The 27507-nt window shown below is 38.9% G+C and overlaps 1 protein-coding gene across 7 annotated transcripts in view; it reads left to right on the forward strand.

The window, feature by feature from the left end:
• ABI2 (abl interactor 2) overlaps positions 1-27507 on the forward strand; it is a 101462-nt gene that overhangs the window by 45226 nt on the left and 28729 nt on the right. For 4 of the 7 annotated variants that reach the window (XM_019553668.1, XM_019553665.1, XM_019553663.1 and 1 more), the window contains exons 3-4: positions 7689-7865; positions 14232-14249. In XM_019553668.1, coding sequence (XP_019409213.1) covers positions 7689-7865; positions 14232-14249 — 195 coding nt within the window. The remainder of the gene's footprint in view (positions 1-7688; positions 7866-14231; positions 14250-27507) is intronic. The other 3 variants (XM_019553667.1, XM_019553666.1, XM_019553664.1) reach the window with 1 other exon arrangement.

Consider the following 27507-nt stretch of genomic DNA (forward strand, 5'->3'; position numbering starts at 1 on the left):
GGACCCCACTGGTCACAGGGCACCATGATGAGTGACTGCCATCAATCACAACCCTCTGGGTCCGACCACGAAGCCAATTTCCCAGCCAGGGGAATTATAGATCAAGATCTTCCTGGTTGCTGCCATAAAGAGATCAAGGAGGAGTGATGTGATGGTGGTGGTTCATGTACTCCTATTATTGCTCTGCTGAGAAGGTCTGAGGCTAATCTGAGTGGTCAGCATAGTACTACGCATCTTTCAGTTTTATAACCATTGCTCCAAAACTGCTATGCTTTACTTTTGCAATAGGTGACTCCCATAACAATGCCAGCTGCAGGAGTAGCCTGCTAATACAGGGCTAAACAAATCCCAACCATAGCACCAAGCTGCTGCAGCATGGTGAGCCAGCCCCCTGCAGTTAGTTGACTTCCCCCTGTACCTCTTGGCATTTTGTCAGGAAATGTTTGGAACCATTCTGTTGACCTAAGTTACGAGAACTGTCAGCTTATTCCAAAAGTACCAGCATGATTAATTTTCTACCCGGGTATTATTAATTTATGATATGGAATATATTTCAGTATCTTAAGACTGCTGTCTTAAAATATAAATCTTGATTCTAGTAAACTAACTTCTGAAAATCAGGTTGGCAAGCTTGTAAATGAGTGCAGCTCTGACATTTGACTAGACTTTACCTTTTAAACAGGTTGCTTAACTAATGGTCTGAGCAATCCTTTCATAAGAGGAGGAGGATAGTTTTTAAGTAAGAGGTGACAGTGAAGTGATGTGTCTCAATTCTGAAACACTAGGAATTATCTAATGCACTTATTATTTGCTTAACCTTTTCACAGCACTTAGACTAGTACGGTGTGTTTTGCTAAATTGCATACTGAAAATTTGCCATTTCAAATTGGCACAGAGAATTACTGATGAATGAATGAGTTGGAACATGTACTTAAGCTGTTTCAAACATGTTCTTCATCAAGTCTGCAGCTTGCCCTCACTTCATTGAAAGCATCTTGAATTGCATATTACAAGATAATAGTAACTGTTTCTAAAGTTTGACAGGCAATTGAATATCTGAAAATTTGAAGCGCTGGCCCAAGGTTAACTGAGAATTGGAAAGGTTCACAAAATGTTGACAGTAGCCTGAAATTACTGATTAGGTGGAAATTTCTCAGGTTCTGTCAAATTAAAAAGGCTAAGTACATCTACTCTTTTTTTGTAGATGTTATAAGGTGCTGGTTTGTTAGTTTAGTTTTATCCCTGTTCACTTTAGAGTCAAGATCATAGAATCTCCACCCCCCCCCCCCCGAGATTTTCCAGGGAATATATTCACACCATAAGATTTACTTGATAGACATTTCTAAATTGTTAAATAAATATGCTGTCAGTACTCTTCTTGTCACTTCAGGGATTTATGAATGCTGTTGGCAATAGTCACCTGTGTGTTGAGGGCAACTGTTCCCATTTTCTTGGTAGTCAGTTAATCTTTGTTCTTTTCTCTGATAATCAGCTGTCTTGGTGTTATTCCAAGATAGCTATTTTATTGAATTTTTAACATCTTGTATCTGCAATAGTGTCCCAAACAAGAACCTTTTTTTTTTTTTTTTCTTTTTGAAAAACCCATCAGCAAAATCTTTTCAAGCTGAATTCTGGATGTATTTTTCTGCAGTAAAATCCTCAGTCATTTAGTTCAGCTATTAGATGAAGAGGCAGTCTGGGTTTGCTATGCAAGAAAATTCCCATTAGATGATCCTCTGCTAATAAGTTTTATACATTTCATTATTTGGTACAATAGTATTGCCATAGCTATTACAGTATTCCTCAAGGAAGCCAGATATATTTATACATTTAATAAGAGCTGCTATTTAATTCATAGAAACAAGTTTTCACAGTAGCAAGATAGTATCTTTTACAAAAGCTAATTATATCTGGCCAAGATTATGACTGACCAGGGTAAGAGCAAGTCATTTAAAATTCTGTTTCCGTCAGGAAAATGGAGAATACTTTAATCATACTTAATGCAGGAAAGGCTAGCACAGAGTTTGGCAATGTTTTATTTTTAATTTGATACTTGATCAGTCATATTATTAGGATTCAATGAGTATAAACCTTTTTTCATTCACTTTTTATGCAGTAGTGAGGAATTCCTAAGAGGCCGGGGGGAGGGAGGGAAAGAGGGTTTTTTTTCTAATCTTTCTGAAGTGACAGAGGAAAGGAATTGTGACCTAGCATAGCTATATACACTTTTCTACACTGAAATCAGCTTTGGACAAAGGAGTTAGAGCCTTCATTCCATATTTGGCAAAAGTTAATTGTGTAGTGGAAAATCATATTTAGTCTGGCTTAAGTGATGATTTAAGCATCTGCCTGCTTGGTAACATACAATATATCATGAAGGAGATGGTGTTGGTATTTGTTTTACTATACCTCTTAAGAGGCTAGTCATGAACCAGAGCATTGCTCTAAGATGCTTTATGCACTAAATGCAGGAAATACTGACAACTGTTGTAAACTAATTTTAGTTTGATCTATGCTGGTCTGTTGGTGAAGCCTCAGAAGATACTTCAATGTTTTACTTTAGTGCCAGGCAGGAGGAAGATTTCATTACTATGTAATGTTCCTTGTTGTAAGAGAAGTTGATTCTTAAATTTGTTCAACTTCATATTTTGACATTACTGTTATAAGAGGAATACAAATATTGCTGTTAACTGATATTTTCTATCTGCAGATCTGTTGTTTTCCTTTCCCAAGAATTTTGGATTAAAATTATAGTCTAGAAGTCCTAGTAAAATTGTTTGGAAACTTTGCATAGACGCTATATATTTATTTGCATATTTAGTCATTGTAATCGTATTGAGGGACCCCAGGGCTAAATATATTTGGTTTACAAGTTTAAAAAATGATATTTCTAATTACCAGGCCTTCAAACTCAGTTTAGATTCTGAGTCAAACTGAGTTGTCCTCTTATCTTGTCACATAGCTAATAAAGGTTGCTCTATGTGCACGCTCACAATCTTGAAGGGAAGAAAGTATGTCTAAAAATAATATTAAGGCTGCAAAGTCAAATGCTGTAAATTTAGGAAATGGTAAAACTAGAGTTGCCTGTACAGCTTTAACTTTCCCTATTCCCCTGTGGTTTGAAACTATTTAATCACATGATTCCATAGTGGGTCATCCCCCTCCCCTTGCCTGCATGCATGCATGCTGTCTCTCTCTTTCCTGGCCTCGGTGCACTGGAGGTAGTTGCTTTATTAATGGAATGGGGTTGTACACTGAAGAAGGCTGGCTATAGGACTCCTCCCTAATTTATTGTATGCTTTGGAAGTTGTATAGTGTGAGCAAGGGGATTGTGGGAAGAGGTCAGTTTCATGTTTCAGAAGGTTTAAAGCTGCCCTGGATTCTATCCTTGCCTTTTCTGCGGAGTTACCCAAGTGATGTTGGACAAGTTACTTAAAACAAACTTTCTATAGGTGCTCAGTCATTGTGTTTCTAATTATATGGGTTCTAACTAGAAACTGTTGGCCTGTTCTGAAGAAGTGCTGAATATTTGGAGCTGTGCTTTGAACATGTGAAGTGCTAGATAATGCTGACATATTTTGAAAGATCAGGTTATAGTTATCTCAGATCGGACTATCAAAATTAGTAGGTATTGTGCACATTGACATTTCTGTCTCAATTCTCTGCAGTATGAGGGTAAAACTCATTTATCTAACATGGGTGAAAATACCTTCATTAACATTTGAAGCACTCTCTGCTAATGAGCACGATAAGAAATTCTGTGAAGAAATTAATTCCATCTTCAGAGTAACTTCTGAATAGTGTGTCAGTAAAATGCATGGGACTAATGCATTGAGTTGAGGAGAAAATAAAATACTGCATAGTTCAGTAACTGGGCATCATCCATTCTGTGAAGCACAATGTGCTGAGTGAAATAGGGGCCCAGTGGAAACAAATAGTATGTGACCATATAATTAGATTGTCATAATACATAGGCACAAGTGGGCTAAGTTTAGGTTGCACAGGAAAACTTTAATTCTAGCATTTTCTAACAATTGAAATACTTGACTTTGCAACCTTCATGCTTTTTAAAGTAGTTTTTGGTGTGTGATTTCCTGAAATATTAAAAAATCAAACTGGAAAAAAACCATAGAAATTCACTCATGGGGCATCATAGTGACATATTTCCTCAGTAGGGCTGGAACAGTTATGCTCACCGCACAGACCTCTGCCATTTGAATTACTGGAATAACTGACAGTAGTAGTAGGGTCTCATCCTTTTTGTTGCTAAACTTCAAAGGCGATGCAATGCTTTGCTAATGGGTTTCCCACATATTTACAGCAGTGTTAGTGAGACGCATGGATCTTGGGTACCATCCCAGGTCAAAAGGAGAGTGTGTTTTAGTGAAGAGAAATTCTTCTGAGCATTTACCTAGAAGTTAATTGTTTTTCCCACGTACCATCTAATCTTTCCCTCTTCCTTTGTATCCCACAAATGGCTCCCTGTTCCAGTTTTTTCCTTCTGTAGCTAGTCCCACAGGCTTGTGATATTTGTTTCCTTGAACTGTACATCTTTCTTGCCCACTCCACATCCAGCAACCCCGTTGGCTCATAGTCACAGTTTCCCTCCATGTGTTTTTTTTATCCAGTTAGTTCACGTTTCCTTTGGCTTCTTTTGCCAGTGTCTCTGCAGACTCTTTTCTTTTTTCTCTCTTACCCTAATGTCTGTCTCCTCCAATCCTATTGATTTTCAGTCCCATTTTCCTCTGGCTTTTAGTTTGGTAATTCCCTCCTCCTTGTGTCTTTCCCTGTCTCAAAAGATAGCCTTCCTGTTCTCAATACTGATGTCATGTCCCACCTTGATTTGTGTGGCTCTGGCCTGCAGCATATGCATTTGGAGTATGATGAATGTGCAGTCTAATCATAGGTAAGCACTGTGAAGGGGATAGAGCAGGCTTAGTCCTTCTGTGTGGTGGATGCATCATTTATTTACGCGTGAGTTTATGCACGCTCAGGACATAGTTTTATAAGATTTTAGCTGTTAATCTCCAAATCTCTGCTGTGTGTATGGAAATTGAACTTTTTTCCAAGTTTTCTATAAGTTGACCAAATTTGCATGTACTTCTGTGGCAGATGGTGCATTTCATATTTCAAATCCTTGTTCCAAAGTATGGGTGCCCTTGAGCTTTCCAAAGAAAAAGTTACTAGATCTGTTTTCTTTCTTTGAAAAACATATTTTTCCTCTGGCTGTGTTTTCAGAAATAACTGGATCATTTTGGCTTGAGTTTTTAAAAAATATTCAACCTTAGGTGGCATGTACCTGCCATTGAAAATTTAATCTCAACGTTTAGTTCAGCAAAATTTACAGGCAACTGAAAGAAGTTTTAGTGGGAAACATCGGGCTATCTTGACTGTCAGTACTTCTAGGCCTATATATCTTATTCCTGTCAGGGCATCTGTGCAACCCTGTGTTCAAAACACTTGTATGGGTATACTTCTTTGAAACCTGATGAGGATTGCTTTCTAATATGGGTTGAAACAGGATTTAGTTTCAAACAGGAATGTAAACAGTAAAAACTTATTTTGTCTCTGTGGGAATCGGTACAGATCTTTTTGCTGATTCTGTTCTCTTGCAAGTAGAATTTCCCTGCTTTCTGACTGCACAAAGAACTTGAGTACCATTCACAAACATTCATTTCATTTTTAAAGTAGTAACAAGAAAGCTACTAGAGAAGTCTTAATGAGGTTCCTTTTGAATAGTTTATTATAGCTAAAGCATACTCACAATGTGAATTTCTTCAGGTGAAGTTAGCAATGTAGGTTTAGCTGAAAATATTAGCTTCATATCCTGGGGGTAGCTTACCTCTAGGGTTATGACTCAGCTGCTTTTCTTCACAGTAAGAAAGAATGTAATTTTTAAAATAACATGGCTTTTACCTAGTCATCACCCAGGCCAAGGCACTTAATATTTTAAGAGGTTCTGAAGCAACTTAAAATGAATCCATTACCCCTCTTTATCATGCATAATTATTTCATATATTGCTTTATGTGAAGTGTTCTTTGGTGTAAATTCAAAGCTGACCAATATGGGTTTAATCGTACCAAAATTAGAGTGATAACAGAAAAGGAAAGCAAAGTCATAGTGCTTCTTGACCTGGAGAGGTTAACAGTTGGAGCTGCAGACAAAGTGGGGGGAGGTTTGGTGCTAAGTAGAACACTATGCCTTTGTTACAAGAGAAGGAAGATGACCTAAGTAGTGTCTTTAAAATTACTTCAATCTGTTCTCAATACTGTAAGTACTGTTACTGTCTTCACTCAAATCCAAGACAAGGTCCTATCAGTATGGGAGTTAGGTGTGAAGGCTTGTCTTAGATTTGGGTACTGATCTGGGTTAAGCAATGGCTCATCTCTGGCTTAGGCTTTGACCACAGACCTGGGCCAAAGCCAGGGCTGAGTTTCCACCTGAGCCCCAGACTGAGGTGGCTCATGCAATGAGGGTGTAGGCTTGTGGTGGGGCAGGAGAAGGGAGACATGGGCATGTGGGGGAGATTGGTGGTGTGTGTGGGGAGTATGGAGGAGACTGTACAACCTGCCCTCATCCCACCCCACTGCTTACCTCTGGGACCCCAAGCAGGCCAGGACTGCTCTGGAGCCAAAGCTGCTGCAGAAGATAAGGGGGGGAGGGGGAAGAGACAGGTATGAGGGGGAACAGGAGTAGGGCCATGGCTCTTTGTTCCCCAGCGCTACTTTCTCCATCTCAGCAGTGGCGGGGGATGAATTTAAGACAACCTTCCAATAATTAGAATCTGTACATGGAAAATTATAATTTAAATTAAAGTCTTAAATTCGAAGTTGTCTTGGATTTGGATAAATATGATATTTCTGTTTAAACAGGTATTGCAGTAGAAGATGAAAGGCATGCAGTCAAGTTGGTTAAATGTTTGAAAGGGAATTTTAAGTTGCTCAAAGTAGAGGCAAGGTTGAGAACTGCTGTTCAGAAACAGGTTACTTATGCATGCAAGCGACCAAATTTTCTGATAGTGTAACTACATTTTCTTCAGGGATGAATTACAAAAATGATTGAGTCTGTCATTAAGTAGAGAGCAGGAAAATGCAAAGTACCAGCCGGATGTTGCACCTGTATTTGTTTGATATCTCTGGAGCTGTGATGAAGCATCTTTTTTTTTTTCAGTTGTGACTTCTTAATTACTACTTTGCTGCATACTAATAGTGCTTCTGTTACAGTTATTGCTGCATGTGTAGAGTGGGATATTAAGATGAGAATCAGCACTGTTCACATGGACAGCCCAGAAGATTAGCTATTGATTTAATTGGGAATAGGCAGGTCAATGTTGAGCACTTTAAAAGAGCCAAGCTGTTATGCTTAGTGAGCCATTTATAGTGTCTGATTTTTCTGAACAGTATTCTCCTTTGCCACTGCCACTGAGGGTGAATAAATTACTGCAGTGAGAAACCATGCCACTAACAGCCTGAAATATGGAATTTGCTTAATTGTAAAGAGAAGCAAGACATTATTCATTATAAATAAATGATTAAAGATAGCAAATTCTGACAGTATGTTGAACAAAGAGAAGATAAGCAACTTTTGTCATAGTACATTGAAAACGATCACCTAGGATTGAATATTTTTTTGTGTCAAATCTGCATGTAATATTCTGCTCTATTGGTAAGTGCATTATGTTTTACAGACAGTGGACATTCACAAAGAAAAAGTTGCTAGAAGAGAAATTGGCATTTTGACTACAAATAAGAACACCTCAAGGACCCACAAAATTATTGCGCCAGCCAACCTGGAGCGACCGGTTCGTTACATTAGAAAACCTATTGATTACACAATTTTAGATGATATTGGACATGGAGTGAAGGTAGGTAATATTATCAAAGTCTTGCAAATCGATTGATGCTTGGCTTCAAAATGTGTGAAGGCTTGCACAGTAACTTACCATTTTTCCTATATCCCAGCATGTTTTTTCCTCAATTTCTGTCCAGATGGATTTAAAGGGAATTATCCCACTGTGCTCTGTAACCCTAAAGACCATTTTACCTTTACTTCTGTGTGTGTTACCATGGAATTCATCTCTGTGCACTCATAAACCTGCGTGTTTTTATAGAGGCAAATGCCATTGCCTTTGTTTTAAATCAGATGTCAGGAGATACCTTAATGAGAGGTGTAATTCTCTGTCTCTTACCTGCCTGAGTCAGTATCACAACATGGATTCATTGACCGAAGTGTAATATACCACTAGTGCTACTTTGTAACTTGATTGAAAAATTCATTCACCTAAAATGAGGCCTTTGCCACCTGTTTTGGTTCCATTATATCCATATTTGCATGTTTGGGTTTTAGCAGCGGTTCAAATGAACTGTACATGGCACATGTCTAGCTCTGGATTTTCTAAATCTGAACATTCAGATTGTAACCAAGTCCTGGGCTAGCCAATTCTGTCATTTAAAAATATTTCTAAGAATAGTTTCAGGGTGAATTTATAAAGCTGAAGTTAAATACAAATTTGGTTAGATGTGTAAATGTCTGCCTGTATGTGCTGATATTACACTGGTGTACACATAACTAAGCAGTGGCATGTGCAAATTAGACATGAATGTTTAAAAGCAGATCTTGGATTGAAATACTTTTAGTCAATGTGAGTTTATTACTAATTTATGGCACCAGGATATGAAAGAACGCTGTCAGATTAATGTTCTGAAAGAAGAAAGGTAAATAAAATGGAGCTTTGTCACTTGCAAGATATATAACAAATTAAAAAATCTGCAAACCTTTCAGATTAGTGATGCAGTTGAATGCTTCCTTAAATCAGCTTGCCCCCAGAATTTTTGATTAACATGAATTGCTTTCAGTTATTCATGTCATTCTGTCTGAATTACCTGTTGTAATTTTACATGACTAATATAAGTAGACAAATCAGCCTAGAATTTAAAAGTGAAATTCTAGTCATTCTTTATTTATTTTAAAAACCTGTTCAGCAAAGCAACATTTTATTCAAGAGTTTTTCAACAATTTGTTTGTATAACAGTTATTTTCTCACATTCTTCATTGAAAGTGTTTGCTTATCTTAGTGCGCGTATATAACAGGTAAAAAGATAAGTGGTGCATTTGCAAATGAATATTTGCATAAACATTTTTTTTACCTGGAAATCTCATTAGGAGATCAACTCCCCAATGTTGAAATCTACTGTGCATTTCTATAAAAAAGATCAGCAGAATTTTGTGTTGGTAAGGATGGACCGTATGTAGGTTGACTTATCATTGCTACCATTTTTATAGTATCTTTGATTTAGTGAGATACTTTTAGGGTGCATTAAGGGTGCTTTATTTCCACTAGCAAAGTTTAATTTAGGCCGAATTTTAAACCCATTATAGTTAGAATACTGCAGTTACTTCAGTGCAACAAGATCAAACTCAGTGTAATATAATAAATTATGTTTTTTCAGAAGTCTCATTTTAAAGCTGCTCAAATTACTGGATGGATAAATGTGTCTTGTGTCCAGACCCTGTGATATTTATGCTTTAAAAGCAAAGCTTATTCCAAAGGATGTTTAACCGATGTTGTATTTTTATTTGGAATGAGGAGATCCATAAACATTGTTTAGCTTGAAATGATCGTCAGCATCATTTCAAGATTTTTAAGATGCACTGCAGCTTTAAATTGAAATAGTATTTTTTTTTTTGTCTAAGATCCACAAACCTGTTCCAGTGGACCCTCACCCTGCTTGAGTCTAGATAGATAAAACCACTAATAGTCACTGGGGAAGATGTGGCCAGCTACACTAAAGAACCCATCATTCTTTGTTTTGCCTCTGTAACTGTAGGAAGGTGTACCGACTTCCTGCTGTACAGAAGAAACAAATATTACCAAAACGAAATTTTGACTAACTTTTCCCTTCTGTGCTTTGGACTAGGCAGCTCACCCCTGTTTCTTCTTCCTTCTTGGAAGGCATTTCAGAAGGGAGCTGAGGAGAAATCAGAGGGCAAGCAGGATAAACAGCTTGTGCATTGGGGGGATACATTGGTCTGTATTCACAATCCCCTTATACCCACTGGGCTTTCTCCCCAGCACTTAGTCCCCAAGATATTCTGTCCCTTTTTTCCCCTTTCCCCCTTCATTTGGAGGATTTTCTTGTTCTTCTGCGAGATTTATTTTGTTCAGTATCTCATGGCAAATCATTCATATAGCAAATTAGGGAGAAGAAAAAACATGCATGGAGACCAGTCTCCATGGGTATTGGGCTCCTTCTCCCCCCAGCCCCCAAAAGGAAGGAAAAGCAGGAAAAAACATGGTACCCCCTTAAAGAGGGGCCCTGGAACCCAGGAATATATTTTCAATAGTAGGAGTCCTTTATCTGTGTTTCTTATCTTCTCATGCTGATTCTCTGGAAGGGATCAAATCTGAGAAACAAGCCCAAATCTAGTTCTTCCTAAATATAGGAGTACCTCTTTGGGACAAAGGAAAACTTTCAGTTTCATAACTTGAAACCACAGAAAAGGAGAGAGCAAGAAAATCGTTTCCAGTAAGACTTCTTTACATTCCAGCGTAAGAGGGAAGTTTATCTTTTAAAGATACCTCCTGAGAAATCTGTCAAGTTAAAATGAGTCTGACCTAATTAAAATACAGAGTAGGAAAACTATTTGTGGAACAGATGAATAAGTGGTGGATTCATCAGTTAAAACAAAGTTGGTTTTGTGAAGCCCCACATGAGGGCATCTAAATCCTGTACAGCTAGCTCTTCCATGTTCCTTCTAACATCGGTTACTAGGCTAATCCTGAAAGAGGCAAAGTTTGTATTGTAGTTGGTTCCTGAATAAGAAGAAACGATGAAGCATCCTACTTATTCTTGAAACAGCTCAAGTTGGAAGCATTAAAAACCACTGTGAAGGTAGTCAACAAAGCAGACTTTTTTTTGTCAGTACTTCTAAAAACGCATCTTTCACATCAACCTTTGTCAGCCTAACTGTAACTATTTCACTTTTACTGTTGGATTGCAGCACTTGCAATACACTTCTTACACCCTTTGGGTCTTGCTACAGTGCAGAATTTTTTTTAAGTGCTAGTTTTCTTAGTCAATGCCCTCAGATAGGAAAGGAGTTCATTTTTACACATTTTATGACAACCTATTAAAGGCTGTGTCTGGAGAAAAAAATAGTACAAAGGAATTCAAGACAATTTGGATTTTCCTCAGTTTCATTCTAAATTGAGGATGTGGGGAGAGAGGAGAAATTGCTGGACTCCATATACTGGATGATGAGCTTGTAGGTTTTCATTTCAAGAGACCTGAAACAAATCAGTATCTTTGGTCAGGATGAACTGTTGGCAGAGAAAGCTTTTGTTCTCGAGATTCTCCAACATGATTTAAGTCTGACAGGATCTCCTCCTCAAGATCAAGAGAGAATATTCAAGACCTAGCTTTTGAGTAGTCTTACAGGAGAGAGAAGACATGTAGCAGTTGTATTGGATATCAAAGGTTAGTGGGAAAACCTGTGATCATGTCTGCATGATCCTCTAGTGATACAGGTGTAGCAAAAGCACTCTAACTTTAATCCTTTCAGGGTCAAAGTTAGAATGATTTGGCTAATGTGTAGGATACAGGATCATGTAGAGGTAACAGATCTTAGCAGCTGAGGTGCTCTTCCTAGCAGCAGCTGAGGTGCTCTCCCCTTGTAAAGGAGCTAAAATGTATGTTTGTTCATACCAAACTCTCCACTGTGCTGGGATCTAGTAAAACTTCACAATTTTTTCCACTTTGGAGCCTGGCAGAAGTTCAGGGAGTTGTACAAGAGATGTATGGTACCTTGCCTTTTGTCCTCTGTATCTTGAATCATGGAAAGCTTTTAAGAAGATCCAGGGTTTCTGTCTCAGTGTTAAAATGTTAAGTGCCTGCACTATCTAATGTGGTTTACTCTGCATGCAGAAAGAGGGTTTTTTTTTGGCGGGGGGGGAGGGTGTTTACACTGAGATGTGTAAAGTGTTTTCTTACTTGTTACTTCATTTTCCTAATTAGTTAAGTGTGGCCATAGAATCCCAAGTTTGTCTGCAGTATTTTGACTTGGCATTCCATTGAAGCCCAGGAGAAGAAGGTATTAATGTATTTCTTCTCTATCAGAGTAGCTTTCCTGATAGTCGTTTACCTGTGAACTTATAGTGGCAGAGCTTTGAGGCCTTAGCTAGTGAAGAGCAATACTGTGTGTTCCATAGCAATACGTTGGCATTTTAAACAGGTCTTTGTTTTTGACCAAAATAAGTGTCTGTGTATGGGGGGGCAAGGGAGGAGAGCAAGTTTTTTGGGCCATGACAGAAGGCTTGATATACCTTGCATATTCTTGCGGCCATCCAGATCTGTGTCCATAGCACATAGCCCTGTCATAAATGGAATATTTTGTTTATTCTCTCTCATTTGATTTCCTGAGAAAACTGCATCATTACAATGGTACCGTGAAGCCTGAAAATGAGGGTCATTTTTTTTTCTCTCTTGCTCTAGCAGCCAGCATCAAAACTATCACTCCATGAGAACAGCAGTAGCCTCTCAGGCTGAGAAACCCTGTGAATGATATGAGACCTAAAGAGTAACTAACTACATGGTCATCCTTTTGTGTCTTCTGACAATGTTATCCATTAAGATTATAAATGGACATTATTTTCATTAAGGGGTGCTCCATTTTATGGTGTCTTGGTTGTAGAAATGGAATTTAAAAACCATTATTGAATTTTGTTCTGATCCTCCCTGAAGGCATTGTGTTGTAAAACATTAATGATTTAACGGGTCTGTGGACTTTATACATGACAGAGAACAGGGGTATTTATTTTGATTTAGCATTAATTTCCTTTCTCTTAGTTACAGAGTTCTGAGATATAGCACTCCCTTTTATGGAGCATTTCTTTGGCCAATTTTTTGTTCAAATTGGTTCTTAATTAAATTCTGCTATAGGAGTATATTTTACAATGGTACATATTAGATTGTTAATAAGTTTCAGTCTAAGTGGAATATTACCCTTAGCTATGAAAAATATCTCAATTGGTGGGTCCTTTGGTGTAGCTGGCTATCCATTTCCTGCTTGATGTGTTGAAATTAAGCTAAGACCCTGTTAGACCTTCCAACTCAGAAAGGGATGTTTTCAAGGCAGAATACATTTTCTTAATGTATTGCAGATTATTTTATAAACTAAATGGATGATCATGTCGCAGCAAAGGAAAAACTTTCTTATTAGGAGGGTGATGAAGCACTGGAATGGGTTATCTAGAGAGGTGGTGGAATCGCCATCCTTGAAGGTTTTTCAGGCCCAGCTCGACAAAGTCCTGGCTGGAATGATCTAGTTGGGGATGGTCCTGCTTTGAGCAGGAGGTTGGACTACGTGACCTCCTGAGGCCCTTTCCAACCTGCATTTTCTATGCAGCATGTTTAAAGTATATGAAACTGAAAAAAATGGGTAAGTTGTCCAACGGATGGACTGATACTTCTGAACATTTTCATAGCTTTGGAAAAGAGCTGAGGCTTTGTGTCAGCACGGTGTAAATAATAACTTGCAACTAAACTTCAAATGTTATGTAACTGTTGGATTTACAATTTGGTTTACTGTGCAGGGCCATATTTACTGTTTGCTGATGTGGTGATTCATTGTCTTTCAAAAAAGATGTAATTTAGTGTTACCCTTGCTAAGATTTTTCAGACTTCCAGGCAAGTGCCACAAGGCCAGATGACAGGACCCTCTGGAAGAGAATATAGATTAAGTCAATGCCCCAGGTGTCAATATGTTTCTGTTTTAGCAAACTGTAATTATAGTAAAATATAACAAATACTTTTACACAAGTCCTAAATTATTGAAGGAAGATGCTTTGGAGAATCTGATATAAATTAACTTCTTAAGTTAATGCATTTAGAGCCTAAAAAGTTTCATTCTGAAGGAAAAGTTGTTTTGTTTTGTTTAAATGTAGCAATGCAAGAATTTGGGTGAATTGTTATACAAAAATTTGGTCATGTGCTACTTTTAATGAAGGTTCTTTGATCGGTGTCAACTAAAAGTTTCATCTTGAAAATCTTTTGTTCATGACACATTCTGCTTTAACCACTCTTTCTATGATCTACTGAAACATTATTTTGTTAATGCTGAATGCTTAACTTTTTTCTTTCTTTTTTCCTTTCTCTTCATATCCTGAAGTTCCAACTAACCTTTCAATGCTTTTTTTCCTTACCTCTTTTATTTGCTCCATTTATGCATTAAGTGGTTGCTTAGATTTAAGGTAAGAAACCCCAGGGCTGGATTTCCATTCTTATTCTTTGGAGACTATTACACACGGGGAGAGAGTTAAAATTAATGTTGCTAATATTCTAAAGAGAATTAATCAGCCATTCTCCCTCTTTATGCAGTACCCTTTATCTCAGTGTAATTTCACTGTGGATTGACATTTTGCAGTATAAATGGATGAGTACATCTGATGTGGCTATATCCTGCACTTACTTTTAACATTTCTACAGTGAAATGCTGACTTCCTGCAGTGTCTACTAGGCAGTTAACAAGCAAGTAGTATGTTAACATTGTTTAAAAATGAAAGCTGTATATGAGTAGATAGTTAATTCTAAACCTCCCCCTGTGTAATATTCTTTTTATCCTATATACGGTGTGATTTATTATTCAATTTGTGGTTCATATTTGTGTAAAATTACTCAGTTAAAGGATACCAACACTACAAAAAAAGTCATTTTTTTTAAAGTTGCAGTGTCACATTTTTTTAACTTTCAATACATGTATAAGTAACACAATTTAAAATACTTTATAGAGAGAAACACTTATTTCTAGTATATGTATGTATTTCAGTATATGATTTAGTAGAGTATTATATAGATAATTTGTCAAAGGACTTAAGTGATTATTAATTACACTCTCATGTGAGTAGTCTCAAGAGTAACAAAATAGTTCTAAGAGCAGGCCTTTTGGTTGTTAAAATACAGACATCATAAAAGTCTTGAAAATCAGATAGGTGGGGTTAAATTAATTTATATGTTACTGCTGACCTGCTTTTCTGGAAGAAAACCTAACAAAACATAAATATCTAATATAAGGTTATTGTTTTATTACTTAAAAGCCTTAGTTCGTGAAACATGGCATCATATTTAACTTCTTTCTTCTTGGTAGGAAGAATTTAAAAGTGGAAATATTGTATGCTGAAGTGCTGTCAGTTTGAATATCCAGATGGTATCAGTGGAATTGATCACCCACTAATTTTTAATAGTGCATTTAAGTGACGTGTTCCAAATGTATAGAACCTGACCTTAATAAAACCTAAAGTGTTTTGTATTGAAACAAAAGGAATTTTCTGTACAGGTTGTTTTTTCTTGAGTGTACCCAAGTAAAACCCAAGTTGTTATTTTAAATATCAAGGCATTTCCTTTTTCATGTCCTTGTGATGAGGTATTTAGCAGAATTTTCAGATTTGTTGGAATCTGATGTGGCTGTGCCATGAGCACTTCTGCTGTGACCTCAAACTTGTGATCTCTGGGCTGTCAACTGTGTGCCTTAGTGTCCATGCCACCCCAGCCCCTGCAAGACATTTAAACATCTTGATTTTGGAACTGTATATTCTCTCCTTTTATCTCCTGCCTCCTTTTTATTTTTTCTTCGCTACTGAGTCGTCCCTGTCCACCCCCGGTACTCAGTGTATAACCTATACTTGATGTTGTCACTTTGTCAGAATTACTTTAGAAAGTATTTGACAGGTTCTCAGCGTTTTCATAGTATTCCTCAATCACAGTTATGGGCAAGTAATAATCATTCTAAATGTATTATTTATTATAATCTGTAATATATATTTATATATAAAGAACTGCTAGATCTTTTCTCCTGCAGTAATAGTGAGAGCCTCTCTTCTGTCTCTGAGTCAGGAGAAATGTCTTCTATATATAGGTCTTGAATGAAGCTAGTGTGTTTCCTTTATCATGTTGGTCAGGTTAGAAATATTTTAGAACTACTTGTCAAAGAGGTACTTTGATTTAAAGGTTAATGTGGGAAGGTACAGTGTGTCAGTCTTTTGCAAGAGTGAAGTGGTTTTAAAAAAAAGATTGTCACTTCATCAGAGATACACAGCTTGCCTGATCCTTCTTGCACTTATATGTCTGTCAGTCAGTTTTGTCAAGATTTAAGACATTAAAATAAAAATGGGGCCTTCTAGCTCACTTCCATGCAAACACTGCTGAATTAGAATTGTTCCCCAGTTGGGAGGCCTGCATATGCAATAGCATTTATTATTTTTGTGCAAACATAAGCTAAGGCCTTGCCTAACAAGAAAGTTGCACTGGTTTAAACAAACAAGATTTAAAATTGCAAACCATTGTGTAGCTGCTTAGTTTGGTTTGAGTGGCTCAGGTTTAATCAAAAAGATTCTTAATACACTTCAACAAAAACCAAAGAAGCTTCATCTAAAATAAACAAAATGGTGAAAACTATTTTTGCTGCTTTAACTGAATAAATTTAAAATTGTATCGAGTGGAGGGGGGCTGGACCTGATGATCTATCTGTAAGGTCTCTTCCACCCCCTAACAACTATGACGATTAAGTCACTGTGTCTTTGTGTACACAAGATCTAATGTTTCCATTCCATTGTGTTAGATTAATCTGTTAAAGAGGTTTACTCACTTTTCAAGAGTTATACTTTTGTTTCATGTAAAAGCAAGGGATGAAACTCTAGGATTTGGGCTCTTAATCCCATGCTCAATAAATTGACCATATAATTTAATTAATGTGTGAAACTTTGTGTGCAAGTGATTGAACAGAGCCTATGCTGAGGTAGTGAACTACATCCTGTGAAAAGTTCCCAAAGGATGAAATGTTGAACCAGAGAATTTCTGCAGTTCTTTGAAGGCTGCTATCATGGAAAAATATTTACTCTTTAAGCTAGCATGAAACTTGTGCTGTTTAAGTCAGTTGCTACATAATGATCTTTTGCTATCTAATTGCCACACAGTGCTGTACTGAAGAAGCTCAGTTTATTTCATTTATAAATATAAGTCACCAGATCGTGTAATTTTTTCAGACCAGGGAAGTCTATTTCTGATAGTGAAGAACTTTTAATATAGCAAACACTCATCAAGATCCAGTGGCTAGAAGCTGAAGCGAGACCACTAGAAATCAGATACAGATTTTTAACAGCTATAATAATTAATCATTGAAACCACTTTTCAAGGATGTGATGAATTCTTTATCGCATGAAGTCTTGAAGATTGGGGTGTTTCTAAAAGGTATACTTTAGCTTAACATGAATTTATAGGTTTAAATAAGGGAACACTAGGTGACCTGTGTTAAACAGGAAGTCTGATTCACATTAGCTTTAAACCACCCCCCCCCAAGCCCCTTATAAATGTATTTTGATTTCTGTTCTCTTCAGGCAGAATTTTAGAATTCCCATTCTCCTTTTGTAAATATTTCAGTTAAAATAGCCAGTAGTGTTGAGGCAGTTGGGATGTTAGCAGATGAATTGCACAAATTCTCTTGATTACTTTATTGATTAATAGTCTAAACTACAATTATTGCTTGTACCCTTAATATAATAAGTGGTTTTTTTAACATGGAGATGTTTGAACTTGTCTAGGATTCTATCTCTTGAAAAAGCTTAGAATGCAAGACTATGGCATTGTTAAAATGGAGATTTAGTTACATTCGTGGAGTGCTGAGAAACCCAAAATGACAGTGTATACATAGGCTAAGCAGTTTTGGTCTGAAGTGGGTCCTGGAAAAACAATACAGAAGTTCATCTGTTATATTATGCCACTTTTAAAAATCTTCTTTAGTGCCTTTCATAGAAAGAACTGCTTTGCTTCCTTTTTTTGTAATGAAACAGAGTTGCAGCCTAATTAATCATCAGTTTGACAGTATTTATATATTTCTTCATTAAACTAGTGATTCTCTCCGGAGTGCTGTGGCACCCTGGGATGCTCTGAGATCCTTTGAAGGGTACTGTGAAGTGCTATGCAGCACTAACACTGTTAAGTATGATAACACAATTCACAAGATAAGTCCAGAGACTTCAAACAGGAACGCATATTGTTAAAAGAGTTTGACCTACTGTGAGCTTTTTAAATTCTTTGCAACAGAAACAATATTATTTTTGTTGTTAAAAACTGTTGAAAAAGAGCTGGTATTTTCTGAGGGCTGCCTTGAGTCTAATGTGTGGTGCCTTGAGTCTGAAAAGGTTGAGAACCTCTGTACTGAATAGTCTGAGAAGAAACTTGAATTGACCTTCACACTTGCTGAGCATCAGAACAAATGAGAAACGTAAGTATCTTGTGTTGTTCTTTGTATCCCACAAGAGTAGTGAAAGTTAGGCCAGTAAGATCTATTTATGATGGTATGCTGTGTATGAATTTGGGAAGTTCCCCTGTGTTGACAAGTAGTCAAGTTGGTAGATGAGTGGTAAAAGCTCCTATGAGCTTTTTGTGGACAGACAATAGTTCAGTTAGTGAAATACGGCTATATTTATCATTGGTGGTGGAAGAATAGGAAACACAATCACATTTAAAAAAACATGGAGGCTGCTTACAGATGTTTAAAAAACCCCCAAAAAACAACAATGGTGTTTTACTTTAAACTGGGTGCTCTCCCATGCCAAGCCTGGCATGTACCCAGAAGAGGCATTGCACTAGTTGGACCCGGCTTGGCCCATGTCTATCTAGATTAGGTGCTTTAGTGAGGGGTTTTTGGGCACTTTTTATCTAATAGCCGATTGAATCAGCTTTTAAAAGCATTAAAAAGCCCCACTGAAGCACCTGATCTATGCTGCAGAGCTGGGTTGAACCTACTGAGCTTCTGGTAAAGTACCAGTGGGGTGGGAGGGAGGGGGTTGTTTTGTTTTTTAAATGTCTGTAAGCAGCTGGAGATGCGCGCTGCCTATCATGCTTTTGTAATACGGCAATAAGTATGTCCACTTCTTGAGTAGAATTCCTTGTTTGGAATCCTTAACTTCCAGTGTCATGCAATAAAGGTTGATTTTTGAACTTAAATAGACAACAATGGGGTGACCTTCAAAATCAAAAGATTATAGTAACAGCTGCATTTTGAATAGATATAGGCTATTTTTGCATGGTTATGTCCAAACTTGGAGCATGAACAGATTTTAGGTTAATAGATCAAGTCCAGAAAGGACCATTGTGATCTTCTACTTGACTTGGACTTCAAAGGATTTTACTAAATTAATTTTTGCTTCACTATTACTATTAATTAAACTTCAATATTGCTATTAAACTTGAGTATATCTTTTAGAAAAACAGTTCAACTAATTTTTTAAATTACCGGTTATGGAGGCTTTCAAAATCATAAGTTAGTGTGTCCCACAACTAATTAACCTATAAACAAATAAACAAGAAAACTGTTAATAACTAGTCTTATTTCTAGCCTGAAATTCAATTTAAGATCTTGTTCTAGTCTTTTTCAACTTATTACCATTGATTAGTTTTCTCACACCTTTGTTGGCTTGATTGAAGGGTTCTCTTAGCAAATTTATCTTTCACACAGGTGTTTACTACCTGTGATCAGGTCACCTCTTAACCTAGTGGCTCTCAACCTTTTGAGCCAAAGGCAGGGTAGAGTGGCATCTTAGAAAATAACTCATTCTGAAAAACAAGCTTTTGTAGGTGATGGCCTAATTTGTCAAAAGCTGTGTTAGACTCAAGGAACCCCCCCTAGCTCTTAGTTTCCATTTGTTTTTTGACTGTGGAAGGGATCTGACCCGAGGACCCAATGATCTCACAGGCTCCTTTCCAGCTGTAAAATTATGTGAATCTGTAAAAGTAATGAAGTAATTCTTTTGTTGCAAAGAACTCAAAAACACCACTATGAATTAAAATGTTTTCGACACTGTGGCTTCCTATTTGAGATCTCTGCATTTATCTTGTGAATTGCATTATAGGTGTTTGCATAGCTAATACTGGCTGACATCTGTAAAATAACTAAGCACATTATGCAGGAGTTGTTGCATTATTGCCAAATACAGAAGTAACATAACTGCCATACTGCTACATGGTATTTTCGTGTTCATACATCCAAGGACTGAATTAGCTTTTCTGGCTACCATATCTCATGGGAAGCTCAGGTTCATTTTATTCTTTGGTCCCAGATGTATGGTCTTACATTCTAGTGGATTGCAAAGCGTATTGTTTGCTTGCATCTAACTTATGCCCAGTTATCCAGCTTTGTATTGTGACCTTTTATCTTCATTATTTACAACTATTGCAATCTGTCTTCTGCAAACATAATTAGTAGCTATTTTGTCTTTTGGCAGGTCATTGATATAAACACAACATAATGCAGGATCAAGAACTAGTTCTTGCAGAAACCCCCAGCCCATCAAAAATTATTCTAATTTATCATTACATTTTGACACCTGCAAGAAGCAAGGCTTTTTGGGGGTGATGTCTTTTAATGGACCAGCTGCACAATTTGGATAAAGTTAGATGAGCTTTTGATACAAAGCATTCTACTTCAGGTCAAGCACAGCTTTCTTCCTCAGACCTGAAGAAGAATGCTTTGCATTTAAAAGCTTGTCTAATTTTATCCCAACTGTGCTGTTCACAAATAAAGGACATCACCCAAGAATATTTTTTCCCTCCTTCATAATTCCTGGACCATCAGTGCTACAACATCACTCTAACACTACAGTTTTGAAGTCTGTTGGGTCACCAGTATTAATACACTTAGGGTTACCATATTTCCAGTATCAAAAAAGAGAACACCTGCAGGGAGGAGGTGGGGAAAGGGGTATATAATTGTGTAGGGGTGGGGGGGGGGCAATGATATGCCTCTGCCCCAACCTCCTAAACCCCTACCCTCCCAGCTCTGCCGGTGCCCCTCACTCCTGACCTGCAGCTCCTTGCCCTCCACAGCCTGCCGGTGCCCCTCGCTTCTGATCTGGAGCCCCCTGCCCCACCCAGCACCTTCTGACCCATTGCCCCCTGCCAGCCCTGCTAGTTCCCCTTGCTCCTGATCTGCAGCCACTCCACCTCTCCCCCAGCCATGCTGTCCATGCAGCTCCTGGGAGTTTTCCAGGGTACATGTGCAGAGTACATGATCCCTGGCAGCCAATCACCCTGTCTGCTGCTCCCAGCCCCAAGCAGTCCCAAGCTGCTACTGCCTAGGAAAGCAGAGGAAGAGGAAAAACCCAGACATTTGCTCCCACTTTAAAAACCTTCCTGGACACAAGGACAGGTGGCCAAAAAAGAGGACGTGTCTGGGAAAACCTGGACGTATGGTAACCCTACACTCAATCTGTCCATCTTGAATTTGTATCATTAGAGCACATTGCAGGTCATTGTCAGTAGAAAGAGAACCAGCCAAGAACACCTTGCAGATGTGAGAATTGTGGGGGACAAAAAGTATTCCCCTCTTCCTGCCAACCCTCATACTGTAGACATCAATAAAGACTGGAAATGGTACTGACAGCACTTTTTCCTGGGCAGCTGAAGACTAGAGGTTACACACAATACCTAATGCTGCTTTACCATCCTACAAGTACATACCCATCTGGTTACCAAGGTTGGGGTCCCATTTCTCTTCTTATTGTACTGTATTATACCAAACCTTTTAATTAACGTTTTCTTAATAAAGTTTTTTTAATCTGTTACAGTAAAATCTGTTATCTGGCATCAGTGGAGAATGGGGGGTGCCGCTTATCTAAAAATTCTGGTTATCTGAGAGTTGTACTCAAGGAAGACAGATACAGTCAGATGGGTGGCAAATTGACTAGATATTGCACCCAGAGAGTGGTGGTGGATGGGTTGTTTTTGACCTGGAGGGATGTGGGCAGTGGAGTCCCCCATGGCTTGGTCCTGGGGCCTGTACTGTTCAACATCTTTATCAGCAATGTGGGTGTGAAAAGCATGCTGTCCAAACTTGCTGACAACACCAAGGTGTGGAGCAAGGTGGGGTACACTGGAGGGGAGGGACAGAATCCAGCTAGATCTAGACAGGTTACAGAGGTGGGCGGATGAGAATAGAATGGAATTCAACACAGACAAGTGCAAGGTGCTGCATCCAGGAAGAAGGAACCAACAACACACTTATAGGCTTGGGAACACCCCCTCTTGTCAAAACAGTGGCAGAAAGGGATCTTTGGAGTCATTGTTGACTCCAGGATGAATATGAGTTGCCAATGCGAGGAAGCGGTCAGTAAGGCTAACTGTACCTTGTCGTGCATCTACGGATGCATCACAAGCAGAGCCAGGGAGGTGATCCTTCCCCTCTGTGCGGTGTTGGTTAGGCTGCTGTTGGAGTACTGTGTCCATACTTCAAGAGGGATGTGGCTAGCATTGGAGTTCTGAGCACCACACTTCAAGAGGGATGTGGCTAGCATTGAGAGGGTCCAGAGGAGGGCCACTTGCATGGTCAAGGGGCAGCGTGTCAGGCCCTATGAGGAGAGGCTAAAGGCCTGAATCTATTCAGCCTCCATGGGAGAAGTCTGAGAGGGAATCTGGTGGCCATTTACAAACTCACTGGGGGGGACCAGTGGAAATTGGATGAGGCTGTGTTCTCCCGGGCACCACCAGGGGTTACTAGGAATAACAGCCACAAATTGTTAGAGAGAAGGTTCAGGCTAGACATCAGGAGACATTACCTTACAGTTAGGGCTGTCAGGCTCTGGAATGGACTCCCAAGGGAGGTGGTGCTCTCTCCTACCTTGGGGATCTTCAGGAGGAGGCTGCACAGATATTTGGCTGGGGTGTTATGACCTCGGCACTCATTCCTGCCTGGGGAAGGGGGTTGGACCTGATGATCTGTTTAGGTCCCTTCTGACGGTAAGCACTATGAAACTATGAAGACAGTGCCATACCTGTAGCGCACATTGTCAAAGAATTAGTGTACAATACATTACAGGGTAACATACCGTATAAAGAATAAAAAGGTATACAAATAAGAATGCCATAATAGTCAGCCACCCCAAACATCAGGGCAGCCTGGCTGCTGCACCGGGGGGGGAGGGGCATGCACATTCAGATACCCTGTGCGGCTGCCCTCAGAGCAGCACAGCAGGCAGGAAAACAGTGCAGCATGATGTGACTACTCAGATACCCTCAGAGCAGCTAAGCAGGCAGCAAAATGGCTTGGCGCCATATGTGCCCTGTGTGACAGGGCTATCAATATCGGAGCCTTTCTGGGAGTGGCCCCGCCCTCTTGTAATGGGCCAACCGTCTGCTTACTCGCCTGCCATGCCTTGGTCTTACTTGATTAGAAGATGGTTGTAATCAGCGAGAGGCTGCCCATTTTTCCATGCCCTGGTGACAGGGGGTGCTATCTGCAGCTCCTTTTCCTCCCCTACACCGTAGCCCAAGCCTCGCAGATGGAGTTGACATGGTTTGACCTGGGTCTTGTTATGTTCTAGCCCTCCTCTTTACTTCTGGGGCTCCTCACTGCCCCCTCTCTCGCTTGCTCTGGGGCTCCCCGCCGCCCTCTTCCCTCTCTTGGGGCTTCTCGCTGCCCCCTTTCCTCTCGGGGCTGGGGCCAATACGCCCCCAAACAAAGCTGCGCCCTCTCTGGCACCAGGAGACCCCACGCTACCGTGGAGCTCCTACGAGGCCTCCTCGACCCCTAATAGCCTCGCCCAGTCCTCTGGTCAAAACAGTAAATGTAAAACATAAAGCCCCTGGGCTACAACATAAAAACTAGACTGTCCAGTCAAACAAAAACCTACTCCCTACTAGAGAGGAGCAGGGGGGAAGGAGGGCTCCCCACCCTCAGCCGTGACCAGGGGCTGCTCTCAACACCAGAGTCGTCCCCTCTGTCTGTCCAAGCTGAGTCCCTTCACCCATGGCTGCTGGAGAGGGACTAGCCTCCTACCTGGGCTTAAGAAGGGATAAGCCCTGCCCCTTCCTGGTCAGCTGGTTTTCCCAGTTGCACTGGCAACCAGCACCTGTGCAGCCCTGGTGACTGGCAGCTGAGCGTCCCCCTTTCTGCCACTAGGGGGCTCCGCACTCAGACACCTGCTACTGAAATTCTGTTTAATTAAGTATTCTGGCTAGTTAAATACAGTCAAATCTCTGTTATCCAGCAATCACAAAGTTTTGCAGTACTGAATCAAATACCCCAAAGAAGTCTGTTACATAAAGACTGTTACCTCTATCATCTTAATTTGTAATATCATAAAAATACCGAGTTAGATAAGACTTACTTTCCTATAAATTCCCTTTAATTCAATAATGCCATTGATTTCTTTAATTCTTTATTTAACACATTCCTATACCTCCTTCATTATTTTGCAAGGGACCAATTTTGGCCTGAGAGTTCTTCTGTAACTTGGGTCAGCTTGTTTAATTATTGGCACAACAGTAGTAAAGATGGCATTCTTACACTCCTCTACCCTTTTTCCAAAACTTCCTGAAAATTTGGCATAAACAGTCCACAGAGCTGTTCAACTGTGTCTTCTGAAACTTTTGGATCACATTCATCTGGACTTTTTATTTTAAAATGTTTGACTTCAGGAGCTGTTGTTTAACATAGTCTTCAGTTACTGTACCAGTGACAAATATTTTATCACATAATATGAACATATCTGTCTTTTCCAAATAAAAAGAAATAACTAATGATTGCTTTTTATGTACAATTATTGACAGTTCTGTGGTATTCATGTGGTAGAAGATAAATACCATTGTTCAGGTTCTTCTTTTCCAAATCATTTCTCTTTCATTTTGCCAGCAATAGATTTCTCTTTTTTGCTCTTTTGCTGCTTTAATCAATTTTATACCTTTTAGCTTGTTAATAACTATTTTTTACATTTATTATGTTTTTATAACTGCTTTCACTTCCTTTCTACCCTGAGATTTTTTTAAAACCAGTCTAATATTTTTTTCATACTGTAAGATTTATGTCTTTTTGGGCATCTAATAAATTTCTCTCTAACACATCTGAATTATTCACACATTTATTTATTTAATATTTTTCCCAGTTGATTTGGCTCAGTATTTTCAGCCTTGTAAAATTGCCTTTTCAAATATTCTTTCTACATTTAACAAATATAATCAGCTCACAGTCACTAGCACTGAAGCAGCCACTTATTTTTGTTTTGTAGATCAGTTTTTCTGTATCTCAAACTGCGGATGCATTCCTCATGTTGGATGCAAAGTTTGTGTTAGGAATTGTCAACAGGAATTTAAATAATTGTAGCATAGTTTTAGTTCTGGCAGATTGAATTTCTCCATGATAATGCAGATTTTTTGCCAGCACATTTATACGTTTATGGAACTGGTCCGTCTGTCTCTTAGAGTGATTTGGTATTTGCCAGACACCCACTAATAGCCCATTTTGTGCTTTTATTTATCAAAACAGTAAGCCATAAGGATTCATGGCTTTTCATTATAGAGTGGGGAAACACGTAATGCCATTTTGATCTAGTGTAGATTCTTTTCCTGACTTGTTCATTCAGTTCTTAAATCACTGGTTATAACCTAGTTATGTTTTTTTTAATTCCAACGACTTGACTCCTCCCATCAGATTTCAATAATTAGGTTGATTTTATATTACTAGAATCTAGTAACTAGATGAACCCTTCTAATTGCTGTTACTCATTACCTATCTTCCTAGCATTGGCATATCAGCAATAAAAAATTTGTTAAGATCCCTGGGTACCTCAATTAATTTTGTTTTGATATATTGATTTTTGTGCTAAATGTATTCTTTTCTCACCTGCCCCTTTGTTGTTAGTTTAACATCCTTCTAATAGCCTAGCTATCTTGTCTTCTAGAACAGTGGTCTCCAAAGTGGGGTGCGCAAGACAATCCATTGGGGTGTGGGAAGAAAATATTAGAACTTTTATTTCTATTTCTATAAATATACATATATTGGGGGTGCGTGCTCAAAAATTTTTTACTGATAGGGGTGTGCAAATATAACTATACCTACATTGGGGGTGCATGCTCAAAAATTTTTTACTGATACAGGTGCGTGATCAAAAAAGTTTGGAGACCACTGTTCTAGAAGATTGGTTTCCCTTCTCCATAGATGGAGGCCATTCAACCTGTTTAGCTCCTTTTTACTATAAAAAGTGGATAATTATTCCGCAGTGCCAAAGTGATTTCGGTAAGCTATGTGCTTAGTCAGTTATTCATCTCCAGAGTCCTCTCCTTTTTTCCTTCCTTCGCCTTGGGGCAGAAGGATCTCCAAGAAGATTAACTGGTAGATTGAGTCCCCAGTCACACACACCTGCCATTTCTTAACATTGTTGCAAAATACCTAGGCTTTTCTGGTATTTTTCTTCTTTCTGTAGACTATTCTGCCTGCTGTAGTACTTTCTCATGTTTTTGTATATTATCCTTGGGTCTTCTCTTCCTTTGGTCTTTGACTATATGAATTATCCTCCTTTTCTTGGGGAGGTCACTGCTCTTTTCTTTCTTGGTTGCCAAGTCTTTTGTTTCTCCCTGTATCTCCAATACAGCCAATATATTTCTCAACTTCTTCCTCCACTAATTCTCTCTTCCTCTGTTTTGTCCTCATGGTCAGGTGCTTACCTGGGGTACTCTCCTTGTCTAAGGGTCTTCCCAACAATTCCTTTTGTTCAGCAGGGTCTGCAAATCTTGAGTTGTCAGTGTAGCCTTTCCTCCCCTCTCTTCCGTCTTGCCCTCAAAACTATCTGAGCTCCACTGTTTTCTCCTACTGTACCTATTGTCCTCAAATCTTTTCCTCCCTAAATTCTGTCAGGCAGTGCAACCCTGCCACCCTACAACAAACAGACCCAAAGGCCTTTGTTAGGTACCCCTTTAAGGGGCATGCATGTTGTACAGCTGGTGCTTCCCATTGTATTGTTGTTTTTGCAATTCTTTGGATCTTTTTCATTGCTATTTCAGTCACCATTACAGTTACCTTTTTATTTCTACCTTGAATTAAGGAAAAAAAAATCCCTTTCCTTACCACCACAGTCCTACAGAGGTTCCTCTGTTTACTGTTCTGTTAAGCAGAGGGCAGGGTGGCATCTTAGATTAACTTGATCATGGAGGCCAGTGTCTCTTGGCTACTGTCTACCTAGGTTTTAGAGCCTTTGTCTGGTAATCCTGGTCCCCCTTGTAGTTTTAGCATTTAACTGGCAATTGCTGAACAAAAGCAGAGAGCCTCCCTTCTACCCTTAGCTACAAAGCTTCTGTTCAACAAATTCCATATAGCCCCCAGCCAGACAGTCAAACTATAAACAAAGAACCAGCTACAGACACTGCCAAGTCCAGCCATAGAAACCAGCAGATGACCCACAGACACATCTGCTTGCCATTCCCTTGAGCTGGATCTGTGAAAATTTTCTGTGGTAACAATTTGGATACTTCTCTTTGGGAGACGCTTAATTGGGTGATGGTATTAACCCTTAGAAAATATAGTTACTCTGGAAATTAAGTGTATTGGACACAGGTGTTTAAAAAAAAGTCTGTGCCGGTTTGAGTGACCCTCCATTTTCTTATTAGTAAGACTAATTCTAGATTAACTCGAGATTAATTCCTTTACAGTCAGAGTTGAGGACTTGTGTAGGAAACTGTGCGACTCCC

The sequence above is a fragment of the Crocodylus porosus genome, unplaced genomic scaffold (assembly GCF_001723895.1).
Source record: "Crocodylus porosus isolate Cpor-Errol unplaced genomic scaffold, CroPor_comp1, whole genome shotgun sequence".
NCBI lineage: Eukaryota > Metazoa > Chordata > Crocodylia > Crocodylidae > Crocodylus > Crocodylus porosus.